This window comes from Pleurodeles waltl, chromosome 4_1 (genome assembly GCF_031143425.1).
Source record: "Pleurodeles waltl isolate 20211129_DDA chromosome 4_1, aPleWal1.hap1.20221129, whole genome shotgun sequence".
Taxonomy (NCBI): domain Eukaryota; kingdom Metazoa; phylum Chordata; class Amphibia; order Caudata; family Salamandridae; genus Pleurodeles; species Pleurodeles waltl.
This window is the reverse complement of record NC_090442.1, coordinates 394966379-394994117: the sequence shown is the minus strand read 5'-3', so window position 1 is coordinate 394994117 and position 27739 is coordinate 394966379. Positions and strand designations below refer to the sequence as shown.

Genomic DNA, 27739 nt, shown 5'->3' with positions numbered 1-27739 from the left:
GGTTCTGTGCCACTGGAGTTGGTTTGGAGCACCAGGGTATTTCCCTGATAATGAACCACCTGGCTAGGTCCTTGATTTTCAGAGCGGACGAGTTGAGTCTGCGCTGTCCGGCAGGTCATAAGTGGCGTCTGCATTCTGAGCTGCCTAGAGCTTTTTTCCAATGGGGTGAGGGGGAGAACCCTGACTAGATATTTTTGCCACTGTTGTGAACACACAATATTAAAGGATTTGTGCTTTGGAGAGTCCACAAGAATCATTGTTTGGAGATTGATTCTGGCTGGAAGGGAACATAGGACTCCTGTACTCCTTCCCACCTCTAATTCTGAAATACTGTATGAAAGAACATGCATATTTCATCCTTGTGCCTCCTGAATGGGACCAGTAGAGCACTGTACCTGGAACTTCTGGCATCCGGGCATAAACATCTATCCTCTGACTTGACTACTACTATGAGAGGATCTTCTGTCATAGCAACATGGCAGGTGAATCTGTGAACCTGAATCTGTGCAATCTACACCTACAGGCACAATGATTGATTGGCAGGTGAATGCATTTGACCTGCTGTCTGAGGTGGTGGTTGTCATGCTGGAATTCCAGGTGCCATTCCACAAAATCCATATGTGCTGGGACAGATTTTCATCCTGGTATGGCGCTAGTAAATTGATCCTCTACAAACAAAGCTGTCAGACGTCCTTTTTTAGTTTTATCTTTAGCTCTTCAAGGCCTTGCAGTGAGCACTATTAAAGGTTATTTGTAGGTCAGTTCAGCCTTTTTGTATTTACCTGACCAACCATCCTTTTTTTTTTTAAAACATCTGTTGTGATGAGATGTGTTAAAGGTATGAGACACATGTTCCCTCCCGAGCCTCTTGTGATAACCAAGTGGGACCTTAACTTGATCTTGGCATTTGTACACCTTTCGAGCTGTGCATAGTTGCTCTCTCCATCACATGACTTTGAAGGCTGTCTTCCTCATCTCAATTACATAAGCATGTTATGTGAGTGAACTTTAGGCACTTTCATTTCAGCTGCCAAATACAATTTTTTCCCAGGTAAATTGCTGCTGAAGACCCTGGCAGCATTCTTGCCAAAAGTTGTGACTCCCTATCCAGTAGGGAAGGCACTCCATTACCCTGCCTTGGCTTTTTATTCCCCTGCAACCCTCGAAAGAGGAGGCGAGGCTGGACCTCAACAAGGCTTTAGGCTTTTATTTTGATCGAATTACGAAACCCTGTGTGGACACTCAGGTTTTTTCGTAGGTTTCTCTGGGGTGACAAAATGGAAAGCTGTGTGTAAAAGGAACCCTATCGAGGTGGATGGTCCTCTGCATCATGTTCAGCTACACACTGGTCAAGAAGCAGTCCCCATAATGTCTGAGAAACCATTACACCACGGTTAAAACTGCTACCACCGAATTGTGTATTGGTTTGAGGAGTGCCTGTCCTAAACATCTGTCAGGCTGTGATGAGGGTTTCAGCATTTCATTAAAGAAGCACTGTGACTTTAACTTCCAGAACTGCTGGGAAGGCGAATTAGCTTGTGCAGTTGTGCTAGACTTTATAGTCTGGGTCCTCTCCAGAAATCCTTTACCTGGGGAGGTACTTCTTTGGTATGTATTCTTAGGTGACATATCTATGGTTCAAATTATCCATGAGAAGAGCACGTTACATACCTTCAGTATACTGGATACTCTAAACGCAGATTCCTCAACTACCATTCTGTGGAGTGTCTCTTTTTACCCTCTAAAAAGATCCTGAGTTGCAGATCAGCATATTGGTGCCAAAAATTATTCATGCTCCATATCTGAGGGCATGAAGGGGAAATAGGAAACCAGCGTCATCGGACAAGGGGAGGCACTTACAGCCGCTCGTTTACTTCCCAGACAGTATGAAGCCAGCTGGGAGCAGCATGGTGCAACCTAGAAGCATGCAGGAGCACTGCAGATAAAAAGTTTCCAGACTTAGGGCCTTATTACAACCCTGGGGGTCTTGGTGGTGATCGGATCGCTGCCAATGTGGCTGTCCAACAGCCACATTACAACTGTGGCAGTCGCACCACAGTTGGACTGCCAGCACTGCTAGATCTCGACTTTTTGTTGGTCTAGCGATGCTGGCAGTCCTAATCCACCAGGGCAGCGCTGCATGCAGGACTGCCCTCAGATTTACAAGTCCCTTCTACACTGGCGGTTACATGGCGGTAGCACCGCCCTGTAACTGCTGGCGGAGACAGGCTGCCCGGAGGAATGGGGGCCCTGCACTGCCCATCCACTTGGCATGGGTAGTGGAGGGGCCGGCATGGCCAGCCCCATTATGAACTTCACTATCTGCTTTGCAGACAGTGAAAATCGTGACGGGTGCTTGTGCATCCTACGCACTACAGCATTTCTACCGGCTCTATTATGAGCTGGCGTCAGTGTTGTAAGGTATTTCCTGCTGGGCAAGTGGTCGGAAACATAATTTCTGCCCGCTCACCCCAGTGGGAAACTCCTAATGGGGCCCGCGGGAAACCGGACGCACTGGCCCCGTAGTCATAATGACCCCCTTAGTCTGCCACTTGGGGAAGTATTCTAAGTTGAGGAATCTCTGGTTAGAGTATCCACCAGAAAGAGCTTTACTAGAGGTTTGTAACGTATACCTTTGGTGTAGAAAGCATCAAATTGCCCATGTCATTCCCCACTGGGATGGTTAAACCTAGTGCTAAGAGTTGTTTATTGACCCTGATAATTATCAATCACTGAGCCAAAATAATGTCTCCCCCCCACCATGCCACTTGTAATGGCGACCTAGTAGTGGTGCCTCCTCTCCTTCATACCTTTCACTGTGCCCACAACCTCAGGAGTAGATTTGAACGAGGAACAGCTATGATAAGCTTACCAATAAACATTTTAATCCCACTCTTCCCCATGCAAGCTGTTTGTTGCGTGTAACTGGCAGTGATAGTATGTATGTCTGTCAGTCATGTCAATTCATTGTTCTGAAGTCATAGTGCCATTTCCTTCCATATGTATACTTAAAATATTACTGCATTCTTTGAGAGATAGTAGCTACCTATTTGATTGCAATCCGTACATAACCATGCTGTTACTGCCTGTTCTAGTTGATAGTGCTGACTCTCAGGCTTAACTCATTTCATTCACTCTTTGTGCGTGTAACTGTTCTTTACCAAAAGACTACTTGGACCAGCACACCTGCTCATGCACTGAATGCTACCTCCATCCTTATAGCTAGAGTCTTTCCATATAACTTCATAGTGGTAAAGGCATAAGGAATTAATATCTACCAGACTCTAGATAGTTCCCGTCTCTTGGTGGGGAGGTTGTCATTGATCTGTCCAATTTGTCTTCTGTGGAGCTTCTCCCTGATGTATTCTTCAAAATATGCACGTGGGTCTGCTGAGCAGTGTTCTGTAGGTGATCAATCAGTAGAGTGCGTTAGCAGGAGAGGATGCCCAGGGGTCTCAGTGCCTTATTCTGTTGGTGGAGGTGTCAGAGCTGTGGCTGGGCTGCAGTGATTGTTACTTGGATAAACACAATGAGTACCAGAAGAATGGCTGGTGAAAGTACAAGTCCTAAATGAATCCTGTCCTCTTTGTCCCATTGCCTTTTTGTCTTTCATGATCTGTAAATTTGCTTTGATAACTACTAAAAGCAAGAAAATTATTGTAGTTAAAGAAGTACATGGATTTAGTAATTCATACGATGTGTTTAAACTAAATTATTAAGCGCTGCATAAACTTGTGTTCGATTTTAAAGAGTCCGATTTGGAAATGCAGGGAGTTTGGCTTTATTTATCTTTGTAATCACAGACTTCCTAATGCTTCAACAAAACTTTAGGGCACATCTGTTTCTCAGTCAGGTTGATAGAGCATTTGGTGTACTGCAGAAGCAGTGCACCTGTGCTCAGATATGAAGAAAAAGGAATGATCAGACTTCTCTTTATTAAGCTAGGAATCGTGATGGAAAGTACATACAAATTAAATGTTCATAGTTTGAAGTGCACTGTTTAGGCAGGGATCTAAAGAAGCTGGTGAACATTGAGATACTGAGGTCCAGAGAATATCTTGGGATTCTACACTCAAAGGATGTCATAAAAGCGCATGAAAAGTATGTTTGTTAAATAATCTTATGCAGTGACTGCATTTTAACCTCACAATTCGTTTGGCAAAGAAAACATTATTTTAAGGTCCTGATGAGCATGGGTTATGCAAAAACCTGTATTTATAAAGTTGTGACTATAATCCAAAGCAAACAGCCAGCGTCCTGGATGGAGAGAAGAGTTATTTATGTTAACTGGGTAGCTAGACCTTAGTACTTCTTTTTAGAGAATGTTTTATAGTTGTATACCTCTATTTCTACAATGAAAGGCTAGCTTGGCATATTTGTGCAATTGCCACGAGGATAGGAGCATTGACCAAATAACAATCAAGCTGATACCGTGGACCAGTGAATTACATCTCTTTAATGCAGGCCACGCAACAAAGGGAAACATTTCCAACTAGCAAAGACCTTAGTGGTCTGTTCCCATTCTTTTTTGTGTCTATTCCCGTCCATTGTTTTTAGATCTTGTGTACAACATTGAGCTCTTCGTTGTTGAACATTTATGGTGGACAATACCAATACTTAGGGCGGAGATTTGTTAAGCCTACAGCTTAGCTGTCTCATCAATCTCAGTTGCTTGCATTTTATTTGATGGCTTTAATTCATCTTTTTGCATTTATCCCTACCGCGGAGCATGGAATTTTTACTATCCTTTTGACTGAAGGACAAGTATTCTTCCACTGTTTACATCCTGGTAACTACATTTTTTATTTTTTCCTTCTGCACTTTGCAGATGCATATGTTTTCTTGCTGCTCCAAGGCGGGCATCCACTACCTTGGAACTATAATTGCAAACGAAAAACAAAGTGACGGATACATAACATGTGCGCATGTGTGGTGACACTGGCTCCTTGTAGTGTCATGGTGCTTAGGTATGCACGTGGGGTGTTGCATGCATGTTCGAACCTCATTGCCTTATTTATTTTTGTTGATGCTGTTTTGTGCTGGCAAATGTCTTGTACCCCATTAAAAGGAAAGACCTATTGTCCATACCAATGCCTGTTTCGTTTTGATGGCTCTGGTTTAAATCTAAGATCTTTCAATGTATTTGTGTAGCCTTCCTGGTATGGTCTGAGTGTACCTTGTATCTTAATTAGAACCCCAAAGTGTGTTGTGTGTTGATCCGGGTTCTGCCACATACAAGTGGGTTTGGATTTATTTACTGAAAAATGATTGGAGCCTTTGTAGAACAAAATTGATCAATTGCCATAGACCGTCAAGTGTGGGATTTGAATAATGAACAGACATGACTTGAAATAATTCACCTATGGTGGAAAAATATCAAATGACTCCTGCAGGCTTCGACTCAATAATGTGTGACTAGATATGTGTTAATATTTACTACATGATGAAAGAATGTTAAAAAGAAAATTGCTAAAACATACAAGTAGAAATTTACAGATTCAATTTCTTTTAGGAAAAAATATTATAATTGCAAAGAAAGGGGGAAGCAATTTTGCAAAGAAAGGGGGAAGCAATTTTATGAGATAAATTAGGATTAAAATCACAATGTAAAGCCCATTTGTACATGGCATAATTGTCTAAAAACCCTTAGTCAGCCTAATAGTGCACTAGATCAGGGGATGGAACTTGTAGGGCAATTGTAAAATGCAGGTTAAAAGGTCTCACTCTAAGCATGAACTATATTATACACAAGACGTTACCACTTCTCATTTGTCTGATATTGTATCGCAGATTTCGTGAGTCTTCCTCTGGTCTCAAGCAGGGCGTTCATGAGGTAAGGGGAACACCCCTCCTCCACCAAATGAGAATTTCAGTGGTATGTTGTGAAAGGTCTAGAGTGAATTTAATAATGGATAAAGTTAACAAATCAAAGTTAATCATAAATCCTCCAGCTCAATATATAGCCAATTATGTTTCTCCCTTGAGCGGGGGAAATGCTAGCTTCTACAACTATGAGTAGTGATAATATTACTTAGAAAAGGAGAAGAGATAATATTGGAAGATTTAGTATGGGGAATTACACAGGATGGAAATTAATGGTTTACATGTTAAGGAGTTATAACCAGGGATAGTACAGGGACATAACCTTGCAACTACTTGCCCTATACTAAATGTACCTGTGGAAGCAATCACAGTTACACCTTTTATACCATGATCATGACATTGTTTAATTAATAGTATTGAGTAAAAGCATGTTTGAATTCTGGAAAATTACTATACTATAACATGACTTGCTCAGTGGGCATGGCTGTCTCACTTTGTCGCACACTTGGAGCCATTCCTCTTGGTGCCTAACCCTCTTGGACATGCCTTTCGATGGATGTTCAGAGAGAAGTGAGATTTTACCTTTAAAAACTTCTTGAAAAGGAGAGCTAAGGCTCACACACTGATGTTAGCCTTCCAGCTAGATGGTTCTACCAACAGCACAGAAATTTCAAGGCTATTAGATGGCATTGCATTCGCGGCAGAGACAACCTTCTTAAACAATCCAGAAACCCCACAAATGCACCCCTCCCTTCAGGGCAGTAGTGGCTCTGAGGTGCCCCACCACCCAACATATCCAGCTTCTACTATTCTCTGTCAGCTCTGCTACCTCAAAGCCTTGTTGTCTCATCCAATGCTCTTTCAACCTAATTAGGGAGAGGATCTCCTATTCCTTCATGATTTTGGAAACAGTAATGGTGTGGTGCTGGGTCATTCATCTAATACACAAAGAATGCATCATACCCTTTCTGTCCCTTCCTGCAAGCTGCCCTAAACCAGGGTATGTTCTCCAGCCACAACTAAATTTTAGAGATGGACATCCCCTCCCTATTAGACAAAGGTGCCATATAGATGATGCCTCTGGATCAAAGAGACACAGAATATTATTCCCTTTACTTCTTGGCCCCCAAAAAGGTTGAAGGTCTTCTATCCGTCTTTGGCCTTTGCCTCAATCCTGATGCTGTCTCCGAGCCACGTTCTGCTGGTGCTCAGTGAGAGATTTGTTGATGTCCCTGGCCCTTCAGGATGCCTCTTCTGTCTCACAATCCTTTGCACCCACAGACATAACCTGAGGTTCATGATGGGGGTCTCAGAACTATCATTTTGCATTCCTACTATTTGTACTGGCAGCTGCACCAGGTATTTAGAAGAGTGCAGGCAGTTGTAACAGCTTTGCAGTAACGGTCAGGCGTTCCTGTATTCCCATACTTGGATGAGTGGCTGGTGACATCTGTGTCTGGTCTGCTAGTCATAGGGCAGCCTCAAAACATAATGACTCTTCTGTATGTCTTGAGTTTAAGATGAGCACTCTGAAATTCATAACACTCTCCAGCACAGACATTACAATGAATGAAGAAGTGGTTGACATGACCCACATGAAGTACTTTCCTCTGTGAGAATTGCCAGTATTTGGGATATGTTTCAGGTGTTTCTGATTTGGGTGCAGATACTGGTTCTGCATGTCTTATATCTGCATCCTGTTAATACCTCAGCCCAGATCTTGACTGAGAACCCCTTAGTGGTGCCTGATAAAACAGTGGTGGCTCCAGTAGAGACTCCCCGCTCAGGTCGTCCACTCAGTTCATCTGGATCTACACTGTTAGATGGACCTCGCTAATCTTATGGTGGGTCGTTCAGTCAACTGGCCTCAGGCCCAAACTACTGTGGTTATTAAGAGATAAAACTTTAGGTTTGTTGGCCATTCATTTGCTCTGACCAGAAAGCATCCGTGTGTGAGCATCAAATATGTAGTGTTAGCCCGAACCTCCACGTGGTGAGCTCCAATTTTTTTTTCTCATTGAAAAAGAGAGTTGGACATCAGGTCGGTGGTACTCAGCATCTTAGCCTTTGACATGTATGTAGAAGACTAAAAAGCTGATCTCCACTCTTTAAAGTGATAGAGCTAGGATGGTGACAGGTTATACTGGGCCTCAACTAGCATAAGATAAAGAGATGTATCTTTGAACAAAGAACATTTTCTTAAACCAATACAAAACATAAGGTATTGCTCTTCTTTCAGTATTATTCTAATATATCATGTTTCCATGCAGTAACTTGCCTCTCTATAATCACCTTACTCCATAACTTAATTTGGTCTCCTCCCTGGCCAGACGATATAATCTAATAGCTTTAGGATTCTGCTTTCGAGACACAAATTACCCTGTTTGCAAGAGTGTATGCATGTAAAATACATTTGTTTTTATGTAAAAAGTAATCTATGTATGTGAGGCCACGTTTCAAATCTTCACTTGATGCACGTGAACTTACATGGTTTCTCTACACCCCTATAATGTACAGCGCTCCATTGATCCCCAGGTAGGCTTGCACAGACTCGTTTATGGGCATACTTGATACTGTAACAAATTGCATAGCACCTGCCTCTAAAGGCCGACATCATGTCCCAATGGCACTACTAACTGTAACCTTTGCTCACTCACAACTTTACTTCTTAATTTATTGAGCAATCTGTATTGCAGCATCCTAAAGAAAGTGACAATATTCATTATGGGTCTGGTACCTCAGTGAACTAATGCAACCACTGTAGGAATCTGCTTGTCCTGATTGGTCAGCTGTTGTAATCCAGGCAGGTCAGCTCTGCCTTTTGTGCTTCCTAGATCGATAAAATTAGTGTTATTGAGCTGGGTAGCAATTAAAGTCTGTTACTCCTAAAACCCTTGTATTACTCACTACTATTCTTTTGAAACCTAAAGCTACCCATCCCTCAACCAGTGGTGGCCAGTGAATTTGTAAGTGGTGGGGCGTAAAAGTCTGGGTACGACTTTTATGTAGTGAGTGAAGCAAGCAAACTTAATAGACAAATGTGGGATCCAGGGTGGATCCTCTTCCCAAGAAAAAATTGAAAAAAGATTGACAAATGGTGCATGTGAAAGGAAATTAATGTTGTGAGAAATAAAGGTTTATAAAGCAATGGAAATGTATAATCTTGAAATATTAAACATATTAAAAACTGTCCCATATCATACTGCCTTAATATGTTCACCCTTTACTTTAATGTACACATTGTACAGTGCAACAACTTCAGGCTCTTTAAAGTGTTTGCTTAACCAGTGACTTGCACTGCATGCAACATCACCTTTGGAAGAAAATGCTCTGACCGAGCATCAGGAAGCACCCACAGCCGCTGGCTGCAGTCAGTCACACAGAAATATGTGCAGATGGGTGTTTAAGGGGGATGAAAAAAGTGGGGTCTCTCTAAAAGGGAACATGCAAAATACATTTCTGTGATTCCCATGTTGTACCACCTGGCCTGTATTTTGGTTTCTCGCTGAGATATTATTGCATCCAGAAATATAACACAACAACTGACATACACCTAAAATCTGTCAGTACTGTTGGCTTTGTCAATAGCTGTTAGCTGTTTAAGATAAATGAGTAACAACACTGATTAGTTATAAATAATTGACATTGGGAAATGTTTCAATTATGAAATTATGAGACTCTGAAATGAATATTAATGAAAGAAGTAGGGCCTTTAGTTATGTGTGCTTTATGTAAAGTTTGTAAGTCTCTCCTCTCTTTCCTGTTCATCACCCTCTTTTCACTCTCCCCTAAATGCACTTCCTCACATCTCCCTCATTTTACTACCCCAAACATACACTGGACTCATTTACATTTAAGCACTTTATTTTATTTTGCTTTTGCCTTCTAAATATTTTGACCCCTGTGCACCCCTTCAAACACATTTACACTGAATTTCATTTGCAACTGGAGTACATGACCATTGTTCTGTGTGCTCTGCAGAAATGCCAACCCATTGACAGGCACTTTGCTTTGCCTTCAGCCTCAGCACCAGCACTCTCAATCAAATCCCCTCATAAACACCTGGCACAAGTCAAAGTATGCACTATGGAAAGAACTACATTGCTTTTTAACATTCATTGTTTGCATATCAACCCATGTGTTTGGCATTAATGCTAAGGGCATGACAGTAGGGCCTGTTTTAATGCCATACAGCAGATAACTGCCTTTACTGTAAGCACATATTTCTCCCTTTGCGCTTGACTCTGATATTTGGATCAATTTCATAAGGGAGCAAGAACCCTGCTCAGTACTTTGTAACAATTTTGTGGGGGAACAAATACAGCAGCTCCACTTCTGAAGGAGCCAGCGATCAGCAGCCAGGGCCTGGGGTGTCACATTGGGGGTGGCTAGTGTGCCAAGGGGTCTCAGTATAATAAAAAGAACACAAGATTATTATTCTTACCATTACCAAAACCAAGGCACCAAATTACATGTGCTTGCATCCACTTCTACTGTGTGACGATTGGGGAAAGGGTGGGATCTGTCCCTACGAATGACAGATGGCTGCCCTTACGCAGGGATGAAGAATTCAATGCCTGAAACCATGATGCTAAAAGTGTCACTGGCTTGATTGGATACTGCCATAGACCACATTGGGAATGAAGGGCTTTAGAGCAGTAAGCCCTATGTCATGAGTCACAGTGCAGAAAGTTTATTTTCTGACTGGCTTCCATCTCCTGCTTCAGAACAAGGCAGGACAGGCAGCCTGGGACAGACAGCCCAGACTTAAATGCATTGATTTGTTTAGACCACTGGTTCCCAATCTGGGTGTCCGTGAAGCCTCCTCAAGGAGTCCGCTACTGCATAGATAATTGAACAATATTAACAGATTAATAAAGTGTATATATATATATATATATATATCAATTAGGTATTCCTGACACATTTATTTCATATAGCAGAAAAAAGGGTCGCACCCAACGTGTCAGCTCCTCAAACCAAAATCTTTATTTGATTTGACAATCCAAAGTTTACATTTGATATGGCCTTATCAAATGTGGCAGGAATACCTAATTGATTTATAATGGGGGCCACGACCGTTAGTCAGCACCAGCCTTGCATGGTGGATGCAGCCGGCTTTCAGTGGAACTTTATTTTATTTATAATTTTTCTGATATATATATATATTACACAAACCCACAGTATTTCCTTGGCGTGCGGACGCTACTTCACAGCGGTCCTGACTGGGCTCCGGGTCGCACAAAATCATTTGTAACGTACGTACTCTTCCAGTATGAAGAGAAAACAGGACGCCTCCGTAAAATGGAAATCCAATTTAATTAAGCAAACACAAACTCCAACGCGTTTCGGCTAAACGCCTTTGTCACGGATAGAGTATTGTCATGGCAATTCATTCAAATAGCCCCAAACAATAACATAAAAAACGGACCATTTTAAGTTCATACTTTATTTCACTCGTATCCGTGGCAGCCATCCTTAAATGCCAGATTTTATACATATGCATGAAATATGCACCAATGCAATTAACAAATCAAAATTACCATAATCAAATGTAATCATGCTCTATTTATAAATTATCTGTTAGGCTGCATTTAATTACTCAATAACTGTATCTATAATTTCATTACATACATTTTTATTTTCATTTCATTTGCCCCGCCATTATATATATTTTAGTCCTGATCCTAACAGTCTAAAAATGATGTATTAACCGAAAACCAACACTTGGATTTCCATTTTACGGAGGTGTCCGGTTTTCTCTTCATACTGGAAGAGTATGTATGTTACTATATATATATATATATATATATAAAGTGACTAAATGTACAACTGAAAAGTTAAAAAACGACTGTAAATGTCAAGAATTTGAAACTGGAGGATAAAAATGAAATTAGTACCTTCAGATTGATTCATGGGAGCAGTACAGGTGCATCAAATGTAATATAGTAAAAAATGTGTAGCTTCTTGAATTTAGGAAAGCTCCAACCAGCCTATTCAAATTATTTTTTGTTTATATTTGTTTCCAAATTAAATAAAATGTGTTATCATTTGATGAATGCTTATTTCTGTATTTTTGGTGTATTATTTTGCATTTCAAATCATTGACGATGTTTGGGCTGGGGTCCACAGCATCCAGTAATAACTCAGTGGGGGGTCCCCGGATTTGATTCAGTGGTGGTCCCCAGGATCCAGTAGTGATAAAGTGGGGGTCCACAGAAGTCAAAAGGTTGGGAACCACTGGTTTAGAGTTATGATTGAATCTCTGAGCACATCGATATATTTAATATTTTTTGCTAGTCATGTGTAGGACATTCAGAGGGGCACAGCCCCTCAGCCCTAAAGAAGAAACTGCCCCCGCCCTCAACCACAAAAATCCCCACACGACCCCTTACTGCTACTCTCGCCTGAACCCTACAAACCACTAACTTCCTGGTAACGATACCAATCGGGGAACCCTACCACCCCCTTACTATCCTTTAGTAATACCCTTCCCTGAATCCTATAAAACATTCCCACTTGCCCGTGCTCTCAATACACTTACCTTTGCCCTATAAGGTACAACTTTTTTTTTCGTAGCCACGACACTTTTCATTCTGTATTTTGAGCAGACATTTTTTTAGCAACTTTATCAGTCTTTTTCCCCATGATGTGTTTTACTGCAAACCCAGTTTTGTTTATTCCAGACTAGCACATGGCCATATCGTTTTCAAAAGCTGGAGCCAGTACATTTGCAGTAGATCAGTGTATTCAGCTTCTCTTGCACTAATGTTATCCACCTGTTATGGCTTCCTCAAGAACTGTAATTACTTTAGCAGTCAAAACGTCTTTCAACATATTGCCTATCGTCAATCTTTTAATAGCTTTTAATTGAATGAAATAGCGTGCATACTTCTTACAGTAACACAGCACAGTTCCCCTGCACGTGTTTCTGTATTAAGGTACCTATTTATACCTGAAACCACTTGTATATCAGCCCTAGTACTCAGGTTTGCGAGTACTAATATGATATTTAGGTCGTTTTGGACCAGGGTTGCATGTACTCTTCAGTGGAGATTGTGGATTCTCTTATGCCTCTGGTCTGAAGCTTGTCTTGCTGTTAAGCTTGGGGTGGGTGCTTGTTCTGCTGTATGCGAGGCTATTCTTGCTGCAGAGTGGGTGTAATCTCATTGCTCAGTACTGGGGTCATAATTCGTGGTTAGAATCTGAGCTCAGCCTTAAGTGGCTGTGCTCAGTTGAGGGAGTGACTGTGCTCAAATGTAACTTTAAAGGTTCCTGCACTCTACAGGGGCTTAGAGAGTGAACTCTCAGGTTAGACATGAAGTGGTGCAGGTTTGCCCTACTGGCTAGTCCAACTCTGAGTGGGTGCCTCTGGTCTTGGGAATATGTATGGATTTTTCATCTGCTATGAACCTCTTCTTGCTGTACTGATGTAGGTTGGCAGTGATCTGTAGTATGTAATAAAGTTTGTTATTCTTGGGGATGCTCTATCATAGAGTGTTTTTTTGTTCCGCGATGTCGTCTGAAGCCTCCCTTGTTCTGTGGCCCTCGGTGTCAAACTGCGGTGCGCTGCACACTCTAGAGTCATTCCCTAGTGAAGTCAATTTTCGACAATAGTCACAGATGACCTACTTTAGAGGAAGGAAGTGCAAATTTTAACGTAAATAGGGCTGAGCTACGTCAATGGACGTGAACCGTTGGTGGCATGGTTGAAGAGACACAGGCAGCCAAAAACCACTTCCGAATCCCTTCTAGAGGTGTTGAGGATATCACTAGTTTCGCTGTTGCAAGTGGTACAATGGCAGAGTGGTGACGATCTTAGCAAAATATTTGTTTACTCCACAGAAAACAGTAACTGAACCCATGCTCGTCGTATACGTGCCAATAGACTCCATCCAGGTTTGGGTACTCATGATTTTTTTAAGCCAGGTGTGGCTTAATTGTAGTTGTCTCTGGCCTGATTTTTTTTTTTCGTTAATAGAGGAAAAGAAGATCCTCGATTTTTTTTTCTCCAAAATCTCCCGCTTTCTAGTTTCTAAATGTTGCCATGTATGTCATTGCCTAAACGTTTGGCAATATCTCAGACCCTATCTTGGCAAGTTGTGACCCAGTAAATGAGGCACAGCTTGTACAAATACGGGCATACACTATGTTTAAAAAGTTAAAAAGCCTGAGCGAGAAAAATAAGTTGTGTTTGAAAAGATTATCTACTTTATTCCTTCAGTTTAGTCATGCATGTTAAGGAATTGCCAATGCTTGTCAAGCTGATGTGTTAATGGAAAGATTGCATATAAAGAGTCCTCATTGACAGGAGTGAAAGCTCACATTGTAATTTTACTTTTGAAAAAAACATCATAAAATGAACAATTATTTTACTTTTTCTCAGTTTTGAATTGCATTGTTGTCGTTCTTTTGCGTTATGCAAAAGTATTTTTTTCCAGTTTAGTATCGGGGTATGTTGAAGTTGCTAAATACGGTTTTGAGAAGCAGATATCGTGGCAGATGTTGTTTCTTGGTTTTAAACTATGTTCAATTTAATTGGACTGCCAGAAGATGGACGGTGCCATGATGTAACCAAACATCTGTTGATGTGTTATTTTTCAGGAGCCGGGTATTCTTAGCCCTATGCAAGATGGAAGTAAAAAACCTCAAATTGACAGCAACAAAGCAAATAACTACAAGATCGTTAAAGAGGTTTGAACACCTACACGCCTGTGTACTTTGCCTTATTATTCCGAGCCTATTATGTCTAATTTTTTCTTGAACATTGTGTTTTCAATTTTTTCAGATTTTGATGAGGCTCAGTAAGCTCTGTGTTCAGAATAAGAAAGGTCGAAATCAGCAGCAGCGTTTGCTGAAGAACATGGGAGCACACTCTGTGGTGCTGGACCTCCTGCAGATACCCTATGAAAAGGTAGCGCTACTAACCAATGAGACGTTAATAAGACATGCAGCACTTCTGCCGCAGACAGGTTTCAACAATGGCGAGCCAGTGTGTGAAGGCAAATAGTAGAGCAGATTGCTTTCCTAACAGTGGCATGACAGCGGTGAAGTACGCGCAGTTTCTTCCTACCAGTTTTATACCAACTCCTTCTGTATTAGAGCTCCAGTGCCTATTGGTTATGTAGTGGCCAATGCCGTGCTAGAACAAGTTTACATTGATTTGTCCGATGCGGATTACAGCCTCCTACTTTATAGCAGCAGGTGAGATGATGTCATGGCCAGTCTCCATCGCTGTAAAAGCCGATATGTGGTTGGTTGTCAAAATATTCCTTCATCTGTGAAGTAATGGTAGCGCCATTTGATACATCACTTGTCGTGCCAAGAAGAATCGTGCTCAGCACTGAGGTTCTGCCAATATGATGCCCTCTGTGTTGTTGTCTCTGCCTTACTATTCCCATTCCCGTCCTCCCTTTCGCATTTCACTCTGTTACTCATCTGTTTAATAAACCGAAGTGACCAGGACCAGTATCCTTCTGAGTATATAATCAGACATTTTGGAGCTGTGAAATCTGCCTGTTGTTGGCAAGTTGAAGTTGTGTTCTATTAAGTGTGAATATTTGTAGCGCTTCACTATATCCTGCTTCCATTCACTAACCTTTGATTATTTACTGATACAGCTAGTAAGTAATCATTTTCTGTGGGATTACGGTACAGTTCATATTTGCAGTCTTTTTAATAACTTTATTTACAGTTTTACCAGGAGTTACTTGTTAATTCATGAGGTAAACGAGACAGGCCCACCCATACACTGGCAACCTTGTACACACAATTAGAAGCAAGTCTTGAATAAATATTTATGTTATCTCTGAGTAGAAATTGTCAGTGGGAGTGTGTCTGCTCAGAGTTTATTTATATAGTAGTTAACATTATGTTCCTAGGTAAATGATTGCTTGTATTCCACTTTTTAAGATAGGAATGTACAGCTGTGATTTTTCACTAGCCCTCCAGCCTTCTTTGTGTGGGTAGCAAAAAAGTCTGCACTTATTTATTTCATCTTGGGCATCATCTTCATGGAGGCAAACTAGCATTTTGCAGCACCTCGGAAATTGGTACAGTTTGCCCATGATGGTTTTTAGCAACCTAAAAAGCGTGCTATATTCTGTTGGAGAAGACAATTTTTGTATCGTTTTTGCATTCCAATTAAACAAAATGTATTTATTCAACAAGCATCCACATAATTGATCTGGTACTAAACATTGTTAAGTCTGACCAGATGCACATCACTTCTGATAGATACTTTTATCCAAAGATTCCTCATCTTTAGAATATACCCTACGTGCCAGATTGGATCTGAAAGTTTTCGATAGAAGGGCTTCTGCATGCTGGTAGTTGGTGCAGTGCAGCTCCACTTTGGCTTTGTTCCACCCTCGAAGTGATAAAGCAGAGACGCATATAAGCACCACCCTGCCACACCAACGACCGTTCCTTTCTCTCTGCCCATTCAAACATGACTCTGGATCTCCCTTCCCCGTCAGTATTGACAACTTTTTCAAATTGAAATACAGTGAGCAAGGAAATGATGTCCCTAACTAAACTATAGAATTTAACTAATGCCATGACTGACAGAAACAGGTGTCTGTAATGTATCCGCACAAGCTATGCATTTTGTGTTTGGGCTCCAGGGAAGACTCTTAGTCATGCAATGCATTTCCTCATGCACCTGAAGGTGATCTTTGACTTTGATGTGAAGCACTATGTGGCCAAACATTGAAAACATGTCACGGATCTCATTTAATCCCACTCCAAGTTGAGGGTACAGCCCCATTACCAATCTTGAGGCTGATCCCGCAAAAGGTCTCATTGGCATTCAAAGTGTTCTGGTCAAAGTCCAAATCGAAGAAAAAACATGAGAAGGCGAAGAAAAACTCAACCCACTGCTTTCTGTCTAAAAGAGAAGTTGTGAGGGTGATAAGGTTCCACTTCATCTTGCTCTCAATCCTCAAATGAGGAGCCTATCCCGCAGTTGATACTGATGCACCCCAGTTCTCTGGACTACCTCCAACACCGCAGCAGGCTGAGGCCTTCTAAAAGGCCATGTTGCATAAATATTGGCACGTTCCAGCTCCCCTGGTGCCATTTGAGCCCCCTGAAACCATCTTTGGTTCCTTATCAACTTCAGTACCAACTCCAGTTCTGGCTTTAATACTTGCACTTGTCCCTCTTTCATCTACACTGGTCCCAAAGTCGCTGGCACCAAACGGAGATCCCCTACCAGCTCTGGTGTTTATTTTCAAGCCAAATCTGTCTCGAACTAGGCAGGAATCGCAGTCCAATTCTACTGAAATGCAACCGTTTCTCATACAACCTGATTCAGACAAAACACTCCCACTGTTACAGAGCTGTCACCAGAGTCTGTGATTTTGGTTTCAGTTCTGACCAGATTTTACAACCACTCCCAGATGACAATGTGAGGATGATCTACCCCCACATTATGATGATGACATAATGCCCAGGTGGTTGATACTTCCTTTGGGTTAAAGGTTGATTTCAGCCCCTGTGGGCCCGCTAACAGAAGACAGTGCTTCCTTTGTTGTGGTAACCAGGTGTGCTGCTGAGGGCCTGGATCTACAGTTACCTTCTATTGAAGTTAAGACAAACATCCTTACAGAAATTCTTCAACCTGGGCCTGCATCCTCTAAGCCTGTGCTCTGCTCCCATTCAAGGAGGCTCTAACTGACACTTATGGTAACGAAATCTAGCCTTGATCTTCCTCACCAGAGAACAGCCAGGTGGCCAAGCACCCCTGATAAAAAAAAAAAAACATTTTCTCACTACTAAGAGTTGGGTGGTACAAGCTTTCACTAGCAAGAAGAATCCTAATTCATTCCCCACATTATCCTCAGCTTCCCTGCCCCTCAGCTCCCGCCCCTGAGACAGGGAGTTGGAAGGTATTGAGGCATTCAGGAAAAAATGTTATCAGCCAGCCCAGCCTTGAGATCTGGCTGGCTGTCTCAGAAGAGTTGGGGACTCCTTGGCTCAAACCTTTCAAGGGGATCAGTATACAGCCTAATGTGGGATTCATGCTGATCTGTACACTACAAATTGCTGGTGGGTAGCAGTTTGCACTAGTGTGGTGCTCCATCGCCATGCGTGGATATGAGCCAGGTTTTTGTGGTGATGCGCAACAGGCATACCTCATTTTAGATGGATCCATTCTATTTGGTGAAAAATCTGATTCTGCCTTAGAACGCCTCAAAGAAAGCCAGACCATGGTGCATTCTTTGGACCTTTCGACCTCTGCCAGACAATTTTCTCATTATTTTTAGCCCTTCCAATACTATTCCAGAGGGCTGGCATATTGGCAATGCCAGAGCCCTGCTCCTCCGTAGTAGGCATCCATCCCTTTCGCAGCCAGGGATCAGACAGGCAGTGCAAAAGGTCACCACAGACACCATTATTCTCAGTCCCCCTTACCTGCAGCACCAGTCTCGAAGCTGCTTTAGTTTTCCCATAGAGGGGCACAACCGCTCTGTGGGAGGCAGAATCCAACATTTTGTCCATGGTGGCAATCCATTATTTCTGACAGATGGGGCCTCCAGATTGCCAGCACGGTTGTGCCCTTCTGTTCCTTTTCAACCTAATTTAGCTCCCTCCCACTTCAGATCACCATTCACAGGAGCACCGTTTAATCTTAATGTAAGTGGTGCGAGCTCTACTGTTCAAAGTGGCATCCTGAGTGTTTGTTAGCCTTGCTATTTCTTTGTGCTGAAGAAGAATGGAGACCTTTGTCTTGCATTCGATCTGTGCCATCTTATTTCCTTCCTGTATAAGAACAAATTTGGAATGCTCACACTGGCCCAGGACCTGTCTGCCTGAATCCAGATGACTGTAAGGCTGTGCAGTCCTACAAACGTTATCTGTGGCTGAAGTTTGGCCAGGAACAAAAAATGTTTGTTCTGTTCACCTTTGGCCTTACCAGGGCTCCTTGGGCAGTGTTGGACTGACCTATAGGGGCATCAGGCCGTGTCCAATGGGCTGGTCTGACAGATCAGTGTGTGGGCCTGTGTTTTTTATTAGTGTGTGGGCTGTTTTTTATTGTTGATTTTCCGGATATTACCACAAACATTGCATGTAGCAAACAGCCTCCCATACCTTGCATCATGCCCATTGATTGTGTCTTTACAAGTTCAAAAGTAAGCTGATTTTGCAAATATGGGCCACTTCTTTTAGATATCTGGTTTGCCAATGGGGGGCACTTTTATTTTGGAGACCAGTGCCTATTTTTTGTCATAGTCCTACCCTGTCCTTGGATGTTCACAAAAGTGGTTGGTGCTCATCTTTGGAGGTTGGGAATACTAGTTTTAATCTACCTCTATGACTGGCTGGTGACGTTGAGGGTCACCGCAGACAGTTGTAAACAACCTCCAGACTTTGGCAAACCTCATGATATCGTTGGGGCACACGATCAACGAGCTGAAATCACACATGACTCCTTCACAGAGACTTGCTTTCACAGGAAAGGTCTTTGTCACAGTGCAGCTCAGGGCTTTAACTGTGTCACAATCAGTCCAGGACATTTGATATTTCAGCCCCCGTCTTGATTCTCGTGGGAGCAGCTGTGAGGCTTCTTGCCCTGTTGGGCTCAAGCATCCTGCTTGTTCACTTTGCCAGGTGGCCCCTTTGGGCTCCGCAGTGGGAGCTGAAGTCTCAATGGGCCCAGCACCAGAGAAACCTGTTGGATGTTATTCAGGTTTCGGAGGAGATTACGCAAGCTCTGCAGTGGTAGCTGCTGGGCTTCAACCTGACCAGCAGCAGATCCCTCTCCCTTCCTCATCCAGAGCAGACGGTGGTGACAGATTCATCACTGGTTGGTTGGGGAGGTCATCTGGGAGAGGTGGAAATCAGAGGGCTATAGTCTCTGATGGAAAACCGCCTTCATATCAGTCAGTTGTAGTTGCAGACCATTCACCTGGCGTTGAAGGCATTCCTCCCGTCCATCAAGGGAGGGACTGGTACAGGTTTCCACTGGCACCTCTACCGCCATGCCAGGATGTTATGTACCTTTGGAGTTGATTGGAACATCAAGGCATCTCCCTGATTGTGAACCACCTGGAAGGATCGCGGAACACTAGGATGGACGTGCTCAGCTGGAGGTATCTGGCGAATCATGAAGGGCAGCTGCCCCCTCGAGGTGGCATCTTACAACACTGAAGAGAAACCTGGCTAGATTTGTTGTCCACTGCAGAAAATGTTCAGTGCCCAAACGTTGGAGTTCCCCTGAAGATCCTTCCAAGGATATGCTTTTCGACTGAGTTGGAAAACAGGATTCATGTATGCATTCCCACAAGCGTTTCTTATACCCAGACTTCTGAAAAAAAATTAAGAACAAACAAGTGCCGGTCTTCTAGTGGCAAGCAGAGAACTTCTGAATGTGTGCCTGCCCTCAGAACAGGCTATCACTTTAGGAAGACTATCTGCCACAGCAACAGGGCAGGGATCTCCACCCTAACCTGCTCAATCTACACTTCCCTGCGGGTAGATTGAACGAGGGCAGTCCACAGCATTTAATTTGCCAACTGAAGTTGTGAAGGTCTTCCTGACTACCAGGTGCCTTTCTCTGATGTTTATTTAAGCCGTCGACCAAATTTGTGATTTGATGCACAGGACAAACCCTTTGCAAAACAAGATATCAGATATTTTGTTATTTTTTTTGTCTTTCACCCAGCAAGGTCTTGAGGTACGCACTATTAAAGTTTATTTATTGGCCCTTTCAACTTTTTTACATTTACCAGACTCTCCCTCCCTATTTGAGTCAACTGTTGTGATGTGGTTTATTAAAGATTTAACAAATGTGCATCCTCCTAAGCCATGTGTGATGCCACAGTGAGACCTTAATTCCATCCTGACATTCTTGATTGACAGGGGCTCATTGCATCCTTGGTCATTACTGTCTTTCTTATCGTAATCACTTCAGCTCATCCCTTGAGTGAGCTCCAGTCTCTCGTGGTGAAACCACACTGTACCACCTTTATTTCCCAGACAAGCTGATGCTTATGATCAGGGTGGCCTTCTTGCTGAAAGTTGTGATGCCTTTTCACTTTGGGTAACCCATCCCTCCACCAACATTTTTTCCCTGCCTCACCCCTCCGAAGAAGAGAGACCCTATTGAAGAGAGACTTCATTAGGTGGTCCCAAAAAGAGACTGAAACTTTTACATTGATTTCACCAAAGATCATCAGGTCAGCTTTTTGTGGTGCACGTGGGGGCAAAGAATGGTAAGGATGTGCAAAAAAGGACTCTGTTAATGTAGATTATCCTTTACACTAAGATCTGCTTAGCATTGGCCAAAAACAGCCCCTGGAAGGTCTGAGTACCAATTCCACGAGGGCCAACACTGCCACCCCCACTTTGGTATGCGGAGTGCCTGTTGTTGACATCTGTCAGGCCATGACGTGGATGTCAATGCACACATTCACAAAACACCACTACCTTAACAGCTACGTCCGAAGGGCATTTTACTTATTTGGTCCTGCAGGACATTATAATGTGAGCCCACTCAACAGACTTTCTATCTTGGGAGGTACTGCTTTTGTATTTGTTCTGAAGGTGAGGAACCTACAGTTAGAAGTATCCATAAGATGAAAAAGTTACTTACCTTTGGGAACACGCTTTTTGGTGAATACTCTGACCACAGATTCCTCAATGCCAGCCTAACTCCCCATTCTGTGAATTGGTTTCTTTTAACATCTAGAGAGGTCCCAAATTATAGATCTCTATTGGTGTATCCAATTGGTTTCCCCCTGTGTCCGAGGGTGGAGAAAATGTCAAGAGAGAAACTGACGTTGGTGCACAAGTGGTGGCGGTTATATACAGTTCTGCTCTGTGACTTCTGTGGAAGAACAAAACCAGCAAGTAATCACATGGTACCACCTAGAGGCATGCAAGAGCACTGCTATGGAAAACTTCCAGATCCAGTCTGGCTCCTGGAGAACGTTTCAAAGGTGAGGAATCTGCAGTTAGATAGAGCATCCACCAGCAAAGGAAATAACTTGTTCTTTTGTGTCCATTTATTGTGGATACACTATATAAAGTTAGAAAAAAGTGGGCGTAATTCATAGTAAATCCAGATGCTAATACTTTTAGTATCACCATGAAAGTTCCGCTTTCAGAGGGTTTGATATCCTAATGCTCGTTCACGATTAAGCTGCCCCATAATTAGGTGAAACACAGTTTGGTTTGATATTGGATGGTTTGTGTTACTTAGCTTACATTTCCCACGTACTGGACACTTTACGATATCTGTAGGAGGTGCATATTGGTTGTAAAGGTTTAAAGGATTGAAGATTCATTTAGAAATCCACTGTAATGTTAAGAAATGCCCTTGCGTTATTTAAACCAATACGATTCATGCTTTCTTGAATAATAAACTAGTTGCTGACAAGCGTGACCGTTAATAAGCCAGAGCTAGTTCACAACGGACTTGCTCGTGCCAGATAAATAGCGCAGAATGCAGTGTACTGGGGTTAAGCCTCCGAGCAAAGCTTGCATATTTATGAGATGTGTTAATGTTTGAATGTTAACAAAACGTTTTATTATTTTATATGTATTATCTCTAATGCAGAACGATGAAAAGATGAATGAAATAATGAATCTGGCCCACATATTCCTTCAGAATTTCTGCCGTGGAAATCCTCAGAATCAAGTTCTTCTGCATAAGCATTTGAACCTATTTCTCACTCCTGGAGTAAGTATGGATTTGCCTCCTGTCTGGAGGTGAGAAGCATGTGCTGATTGATCACTTATGCTTGAAGATGGTCGTTAAGATGTTTTTTTAGATGAAGGATATTTTCATTTATTCTCCTGTTCGGAAGGAGACTGGTACTATGAGCCTTTGTATTCTGCCTGACAACTGACATTGGAAAGACTAGCAGTACTCATGGCCTCAGTGTTGCTGTAATTTAGTTCAAGGCCGCTTCTGCAAAGTTGTGCTGATAGGGCCATGTTAATTTGCATCCCCTTATTTAAGTAGCTTGTAAACTGTAGAGATTATCCTTTCAGTGATATTAATCTGTTTAACAAAATCAAAATCCATACGTTTTCCAGTTGCTACGATATCACTAGTAGGATCATAGTCCTGTGACCAGCAAGCAATATGTCAGTCTGTCAGAATGAATTCTGAATTTTAACTTTGTACATACCTAATCCTACATTTATCCGCAACGGTGGGATCCTTGAAAGATTTCCAGGATATCCACATAATTTAAATTTACATACAGGAAATATAAATGTGAATCATTTTACCTGATCATTAGCACAAGTCCCTAGTACTCGGGCCATTGGTAGACATCCTAGCCTGGAGTTTCCTTAACTTGATGCACCTCACAGTTTGCATGATGTAATGTAAATAAATGAAAGATAAATTAGCAAATATCTGAATCACATTACCATAATATCTTATCTAAAATATTTATGCTAGATAATTATAGTGAGGTCTACTTTCTTAGCTGTATAATTTCGGCACCAACCTAATAAAAGGATAGAGCCCCGGTTTATGAAAGTAGTAGTATATGTGCTTAAATAGATGTATACCTACACTGGGGTGCAGATTTACTGCTTTCGGGATTTCACAAACTTTTCCAGACTGAGACATTCCCTGGTGCACCCCTGAGTGTCATGTGACACCTCCCACGGGACCCGTTCTCCTTTACGGACATCTACATACTGCAGATCTAAGCAGAGAAGGAATGGAGCCCCTTATATCATCTTCATTTTTATTTTTTGCGTTTGTTTCTTTCACAGAGAAAATATGTTCCCCATGGAGAGAGTCCTTCCCCTGCATCTCAGCAATTTTGGTGGTGGTCCAGCCTCCTTCCCATCCAGCCTTTGCCTGGAGAAAATCTCTGACCATTTCCAGGGAGAGAAAGGGTTAGATTTGAGTTAGTGAATGCTGTCAAATATACAAGTTTGTGGATAAACATAGACTTGCAAGGCTAATCATGCTTTCTGGAGCCCATTCCCCAAATCTTACATGGTGTTTAGTACTATAGATTACTCCACACTGATGGTGGATACTTCCACAGTGGTAAATTCATTCATACCTGCCATGAATCCTTTTATGAATTCCTGCAAGGCGTAACTGAGCTATTTTTTGGATGCACACATATGCCTATGGTTAAGAATGCCTTTATGGTTTGAGCCCTTTTATCTTTTCATGGTCAAACACCTCTGTAAATGTGCACCAGTCCCTCACCCTTCATATGCTGAATACTTTCTCTGGCATGACTGCTGTAAATTCGATGTTATTGATGTGTAAGAGTAAACAGTGAAGTAAATGTGGTCAACTGTAACTGACTCCAGGCAGCTAATAAAGTGCAGGTGATAACACTAGTGTATTCATTTTTGGATCTGGATGGTTTTGATAGCTACCAGTGATCCCACAAGTCTTACTTGCAGTGGCATGGGTAATGTGTACCTATTTTATCAGTTGTTTCAAGGGTTGACCATGTCTGTCATAGCAATCTCATATGTGCAGCCTGTTAATATGTCCTGAGGTGTGGACTTGCAAGAACTCACCTGGATTTTGGGGTCCCCCATACCTGAATGAAGTATTCAAGATTCTTCAGAGATTACATGCTCTCTGGACACAGCAAGAGCAGTGGTTTGGAAAGAAATACAACAGACAGACAAGCAAGTTCATTTTGACTGCCATCAGTGTTGCAAGCCATGATACGATTAACAAATTCTGTCCAGTTACATCTCCATAGAGAGTTACCTTATGTGGAAGCCAATAAGCTTTGTTGAGGTTGACTGAGTTTAAGTTAACTCTCAGATAAGCCCTTTGTTAGATTAGCACCAAAATACCTAAGTAAGCCTATAGCCTAGGTGTTGGACTTTTTTGCTTATGCAGGGTCATTCCCAATCTTTTTGCCTCCGGCCTCCTATTTTTTTCTGACCTGTTGCTGTTGGCTTTTTAACTCTGAGCACTTTACCACTGCTAACCAGTGCTAAAGTGCATATGCTCTCTGTATAAATTGTATGTAATTGGTTTAAGCATGATTGGCATATTTGATTTACTAGTAGGTCCCTAGTAAAGTGCACTAGAGGTGCCAGGTCCTGTAAATCAAATGCTACTAGTGGGCCTGCAGCACTGGTTGTGCCACCACCCTAAGTAGCTCTGTAATCATGCCTCAGACCTGCCACTGCGGTGTCTGTTTGCAGTTTTAACTGTAAATTAGCCTTGGCAAGTGTACCCACTTGCCAGGCCTAAACCTTCCCTTTTCTTACATATAGGACACCCCTAAGGTAGGCCCTAGGTAGCCCCAAGGGCAGGGTGCGGTGTATGGTTAAGGTAGGACATATAGTAATGTGTTTTATATGTCCTGACAGTGAAATGTTGCTACATTCGTTTTTCACTGTTGCAAGGCCTGTCCCTCTCATAGGTTAACATGGGGGCTACCTTTAAATCTGATTAAAGTGTAGATTCCCTTTGGGAGCGAATGGACATGTGGAGTTTGGGGTCTCCGAGCTCACAGTTTAAAAATACATCTTTTAGTAAAGTTGATTTTAAGACTGTGCGATTGATAAATACCAATTTTAGAAAGTGAGCATTTTCTTGCTTATACCATTTCTGTGACTTTGCCTGTTTGTGGATTCCCTGTCTGGGTCAGTTTGACAGTTGGGCTGGTTGCACCTCACACTAAAAAGTGACGCAAAGGGAGCTGGGGTGTAGTCTGCATTTCCTGATGAACCATCTGTGCTAGGAGGGAGGGGAGGAGTGAAAGGGCTGTACCTGTCCTCACACAGTGCAGTCGCCAGCCCCCTGGTGAGTGTTTGCTTTGAAGTAGGCCTACTTCAAAGGAGAAATTGGGCATAAGAAGGGCACCCAAAACCACAGACTTTAGAACACTTCTGGAAACCAAGAGGAACCTCTGCCTGGAGAAGAGCTGACGAGCTGAAGAAGAAGAGCTACCCTGCCTGTGCTTTGTGGAGCTATCCTGCAGTTGCTGCTTCTGCCAGAGTAAGAGGGCATAGACTGGACTTTGTGTGCCTTCCATCTTGTGAAGATCTCCAAGGGCTTGATTTAGAGCTTGCCTCCTGTTGTTTGAAGTCTCAGGGATAGCAAAGACTTCTCTCTGCCAGCACCTGGAGTCTCTGGAGAGACTCCTACTCTGCCCTGTGGTGCCCATCCAGTTCCTGGGACCCTGAAAGGAGAAGCTGGAAGCCTAAGAGGAGAAAATCCACGCACAGGGCACCGTGCGGGGAAAAGATCAACGAGACTCCGATCTGCAGCTGAAGAAATGACACGCCGATGGCTCCGCAGCTGAAAATCGACGCTCGCCGGAAACGCGACCGAAGAATCGACGCACTCAGCTGGAGAAACGATGCCCAGCATTGCTGACAGAGGGGGGGGGAGGAGTGGTCACTCACACCTGAAAGGGCTGTGCCTGCCCTCACACAATGTAGTCTCCAACCCCCTGGTGAGTGTCTGGGGCCTGGCCAAGGCAGGATTTCACATTCAAAAGAGACTTTACTTTGAAGTAGGCCTACTTCAAAGGAGAAATTGGGTATAAGAAGGGCACCCAAAACCACAGACTTTAGAAACCCTTCTGGAAACAAGAGGAACCTTTGCCTGGAGAAGAGCTGAAGAGCTGAGGAAGAAGAGCTGCCCTGCCTGTGACTGTGCTTTGTGGAGCTATCCTGCAGTTGCTGTCTCTGCCAGAGTAAGAGGGCAAAGACTGGAAATTGTGTGCCTTCCATCTTTAGAAGAACTCTCCAATGGCTTGATTTAGAGCTTGCCTCCTGTTGTTTGAAGTCTCAGGGACAGCAAAGACTTCTCTCTGCCAGCACCTGGATTCTCTGGAGAGACTCCTACTCTGCCCTCTGGTGCCCATCCAGTTCCTGGGACCCTGAAAGGAGAAACTGGCAGCCTAAATAAAAGGAAATCCATGCACAGTGCACCTTGCGGGGAAAGATTGACGCCACTCCGAACTGCAGCTGAAGAAACTACGCACCAAGAGATCTGGGGCTGAAAAACGATGCTCGCCGGAAACGCAACCAAAGAATCGACGCCCAGAGCAGGAGAAACTACGCACAGCATCGTTGACGGAGGCTGGGAGATCGCAACCTGCGCTGCGTGGTTTTCGGATCATCATGCGACTGGATTTCCGACCCATTTACCGCTGGGTGTGTAAAAACAACGCAATGCCTGCCCGGACCCGAGAGTGCTGACCGGATCGACCCATCGCTCTCCTGCGGAGGGAAGAAACGACGCGCCCGACCTGACGAGAGGAGAAACAACGCAAGGTCCCGCCTGTGAGTGGAATCGATGCCTCGCAAGCCCTTTTTGACGCACACTTCCCCGTGCGGGGTTATTTTCGACGCACCTATGGTACTTTTTCACGCTAACAGCATTAGTGTGTGTTTAAAACTACTTAAAAGCTCTTTTTGCATTTTTATGAATAACTTGACTTGTGTATTGTGGATTTTGTCATTTTGGTCTTGTTTTGTTCAGATAAATATTTCCTATTTTTCTAAACCTGTGTTGTGTCATTTTGTAGTGTTTTCCTTAAGTTACTGTGTGTGTTGGTACAAATACTTTACATCTAGCACTCCGAAGTTAAGCCTACTGCTCTGCCAAGCTACCAAGTAGGTGAGCTGGGGTTAGCTGAGGGTGATTCTCTTTTACCCTGACTAGAGTGAGGGTCTTTGCTTGAACAGGGGGTAACCTGACTGTCAACCAAAGACCCCATTTCCAACACTAGGTAACTGGACTATCTCTTTCATAGATGCTCCAGGGAACAATAAATTCCTAGGAGTAGCTTCAGCTTCATTCCTCAGTACACCATTAATGGTTATTAATATTTCATGATGTGTTAACACTACCAAAACAATACTTTGTAAATGCCCTACCCTGTGCCAATTTTCTGTGCTTACTGCTAAGCATGCCTACCTTTGCTATCCAATTTTATAGCAG

The 27739-nt window shown here is 42.8% G+C and overlaps 1 protein-coding gene across 5 annotated transcripts in view; it reads left to right on the top strand.

Moving 5' to 3' along the window:
* ITPR2 (inositol 1,4,5-trisphosphate receptor type 2) overlaps nucleotides 1–27739 on the top strand; it is a 1367642-nt gene that overhangs the window by 590977 nt on the left and 748926 nt on the right. For all 5 annotated transcript variants that reach the window (XM_069228605.1, XM_069228604.1, XM_069228603.1 and 2 more), the window contains 3 exons: nucleotides 14428–14517; nucleotides 14612–14737; nucleotides 22388–22510. In XM_069228605.1, coding sequence (XP_069084706.1) covers nucleotides 14428–14517; nucleotides 14612–14737; nucleotides 22388–22510 — 339 coding nt within the window. The remainder of the gene's footprint in view (nucleotides 1–14427; nucleotides 14518–14611; nucleotides 14738–22387; nucleotides 22511–27739) is intronic.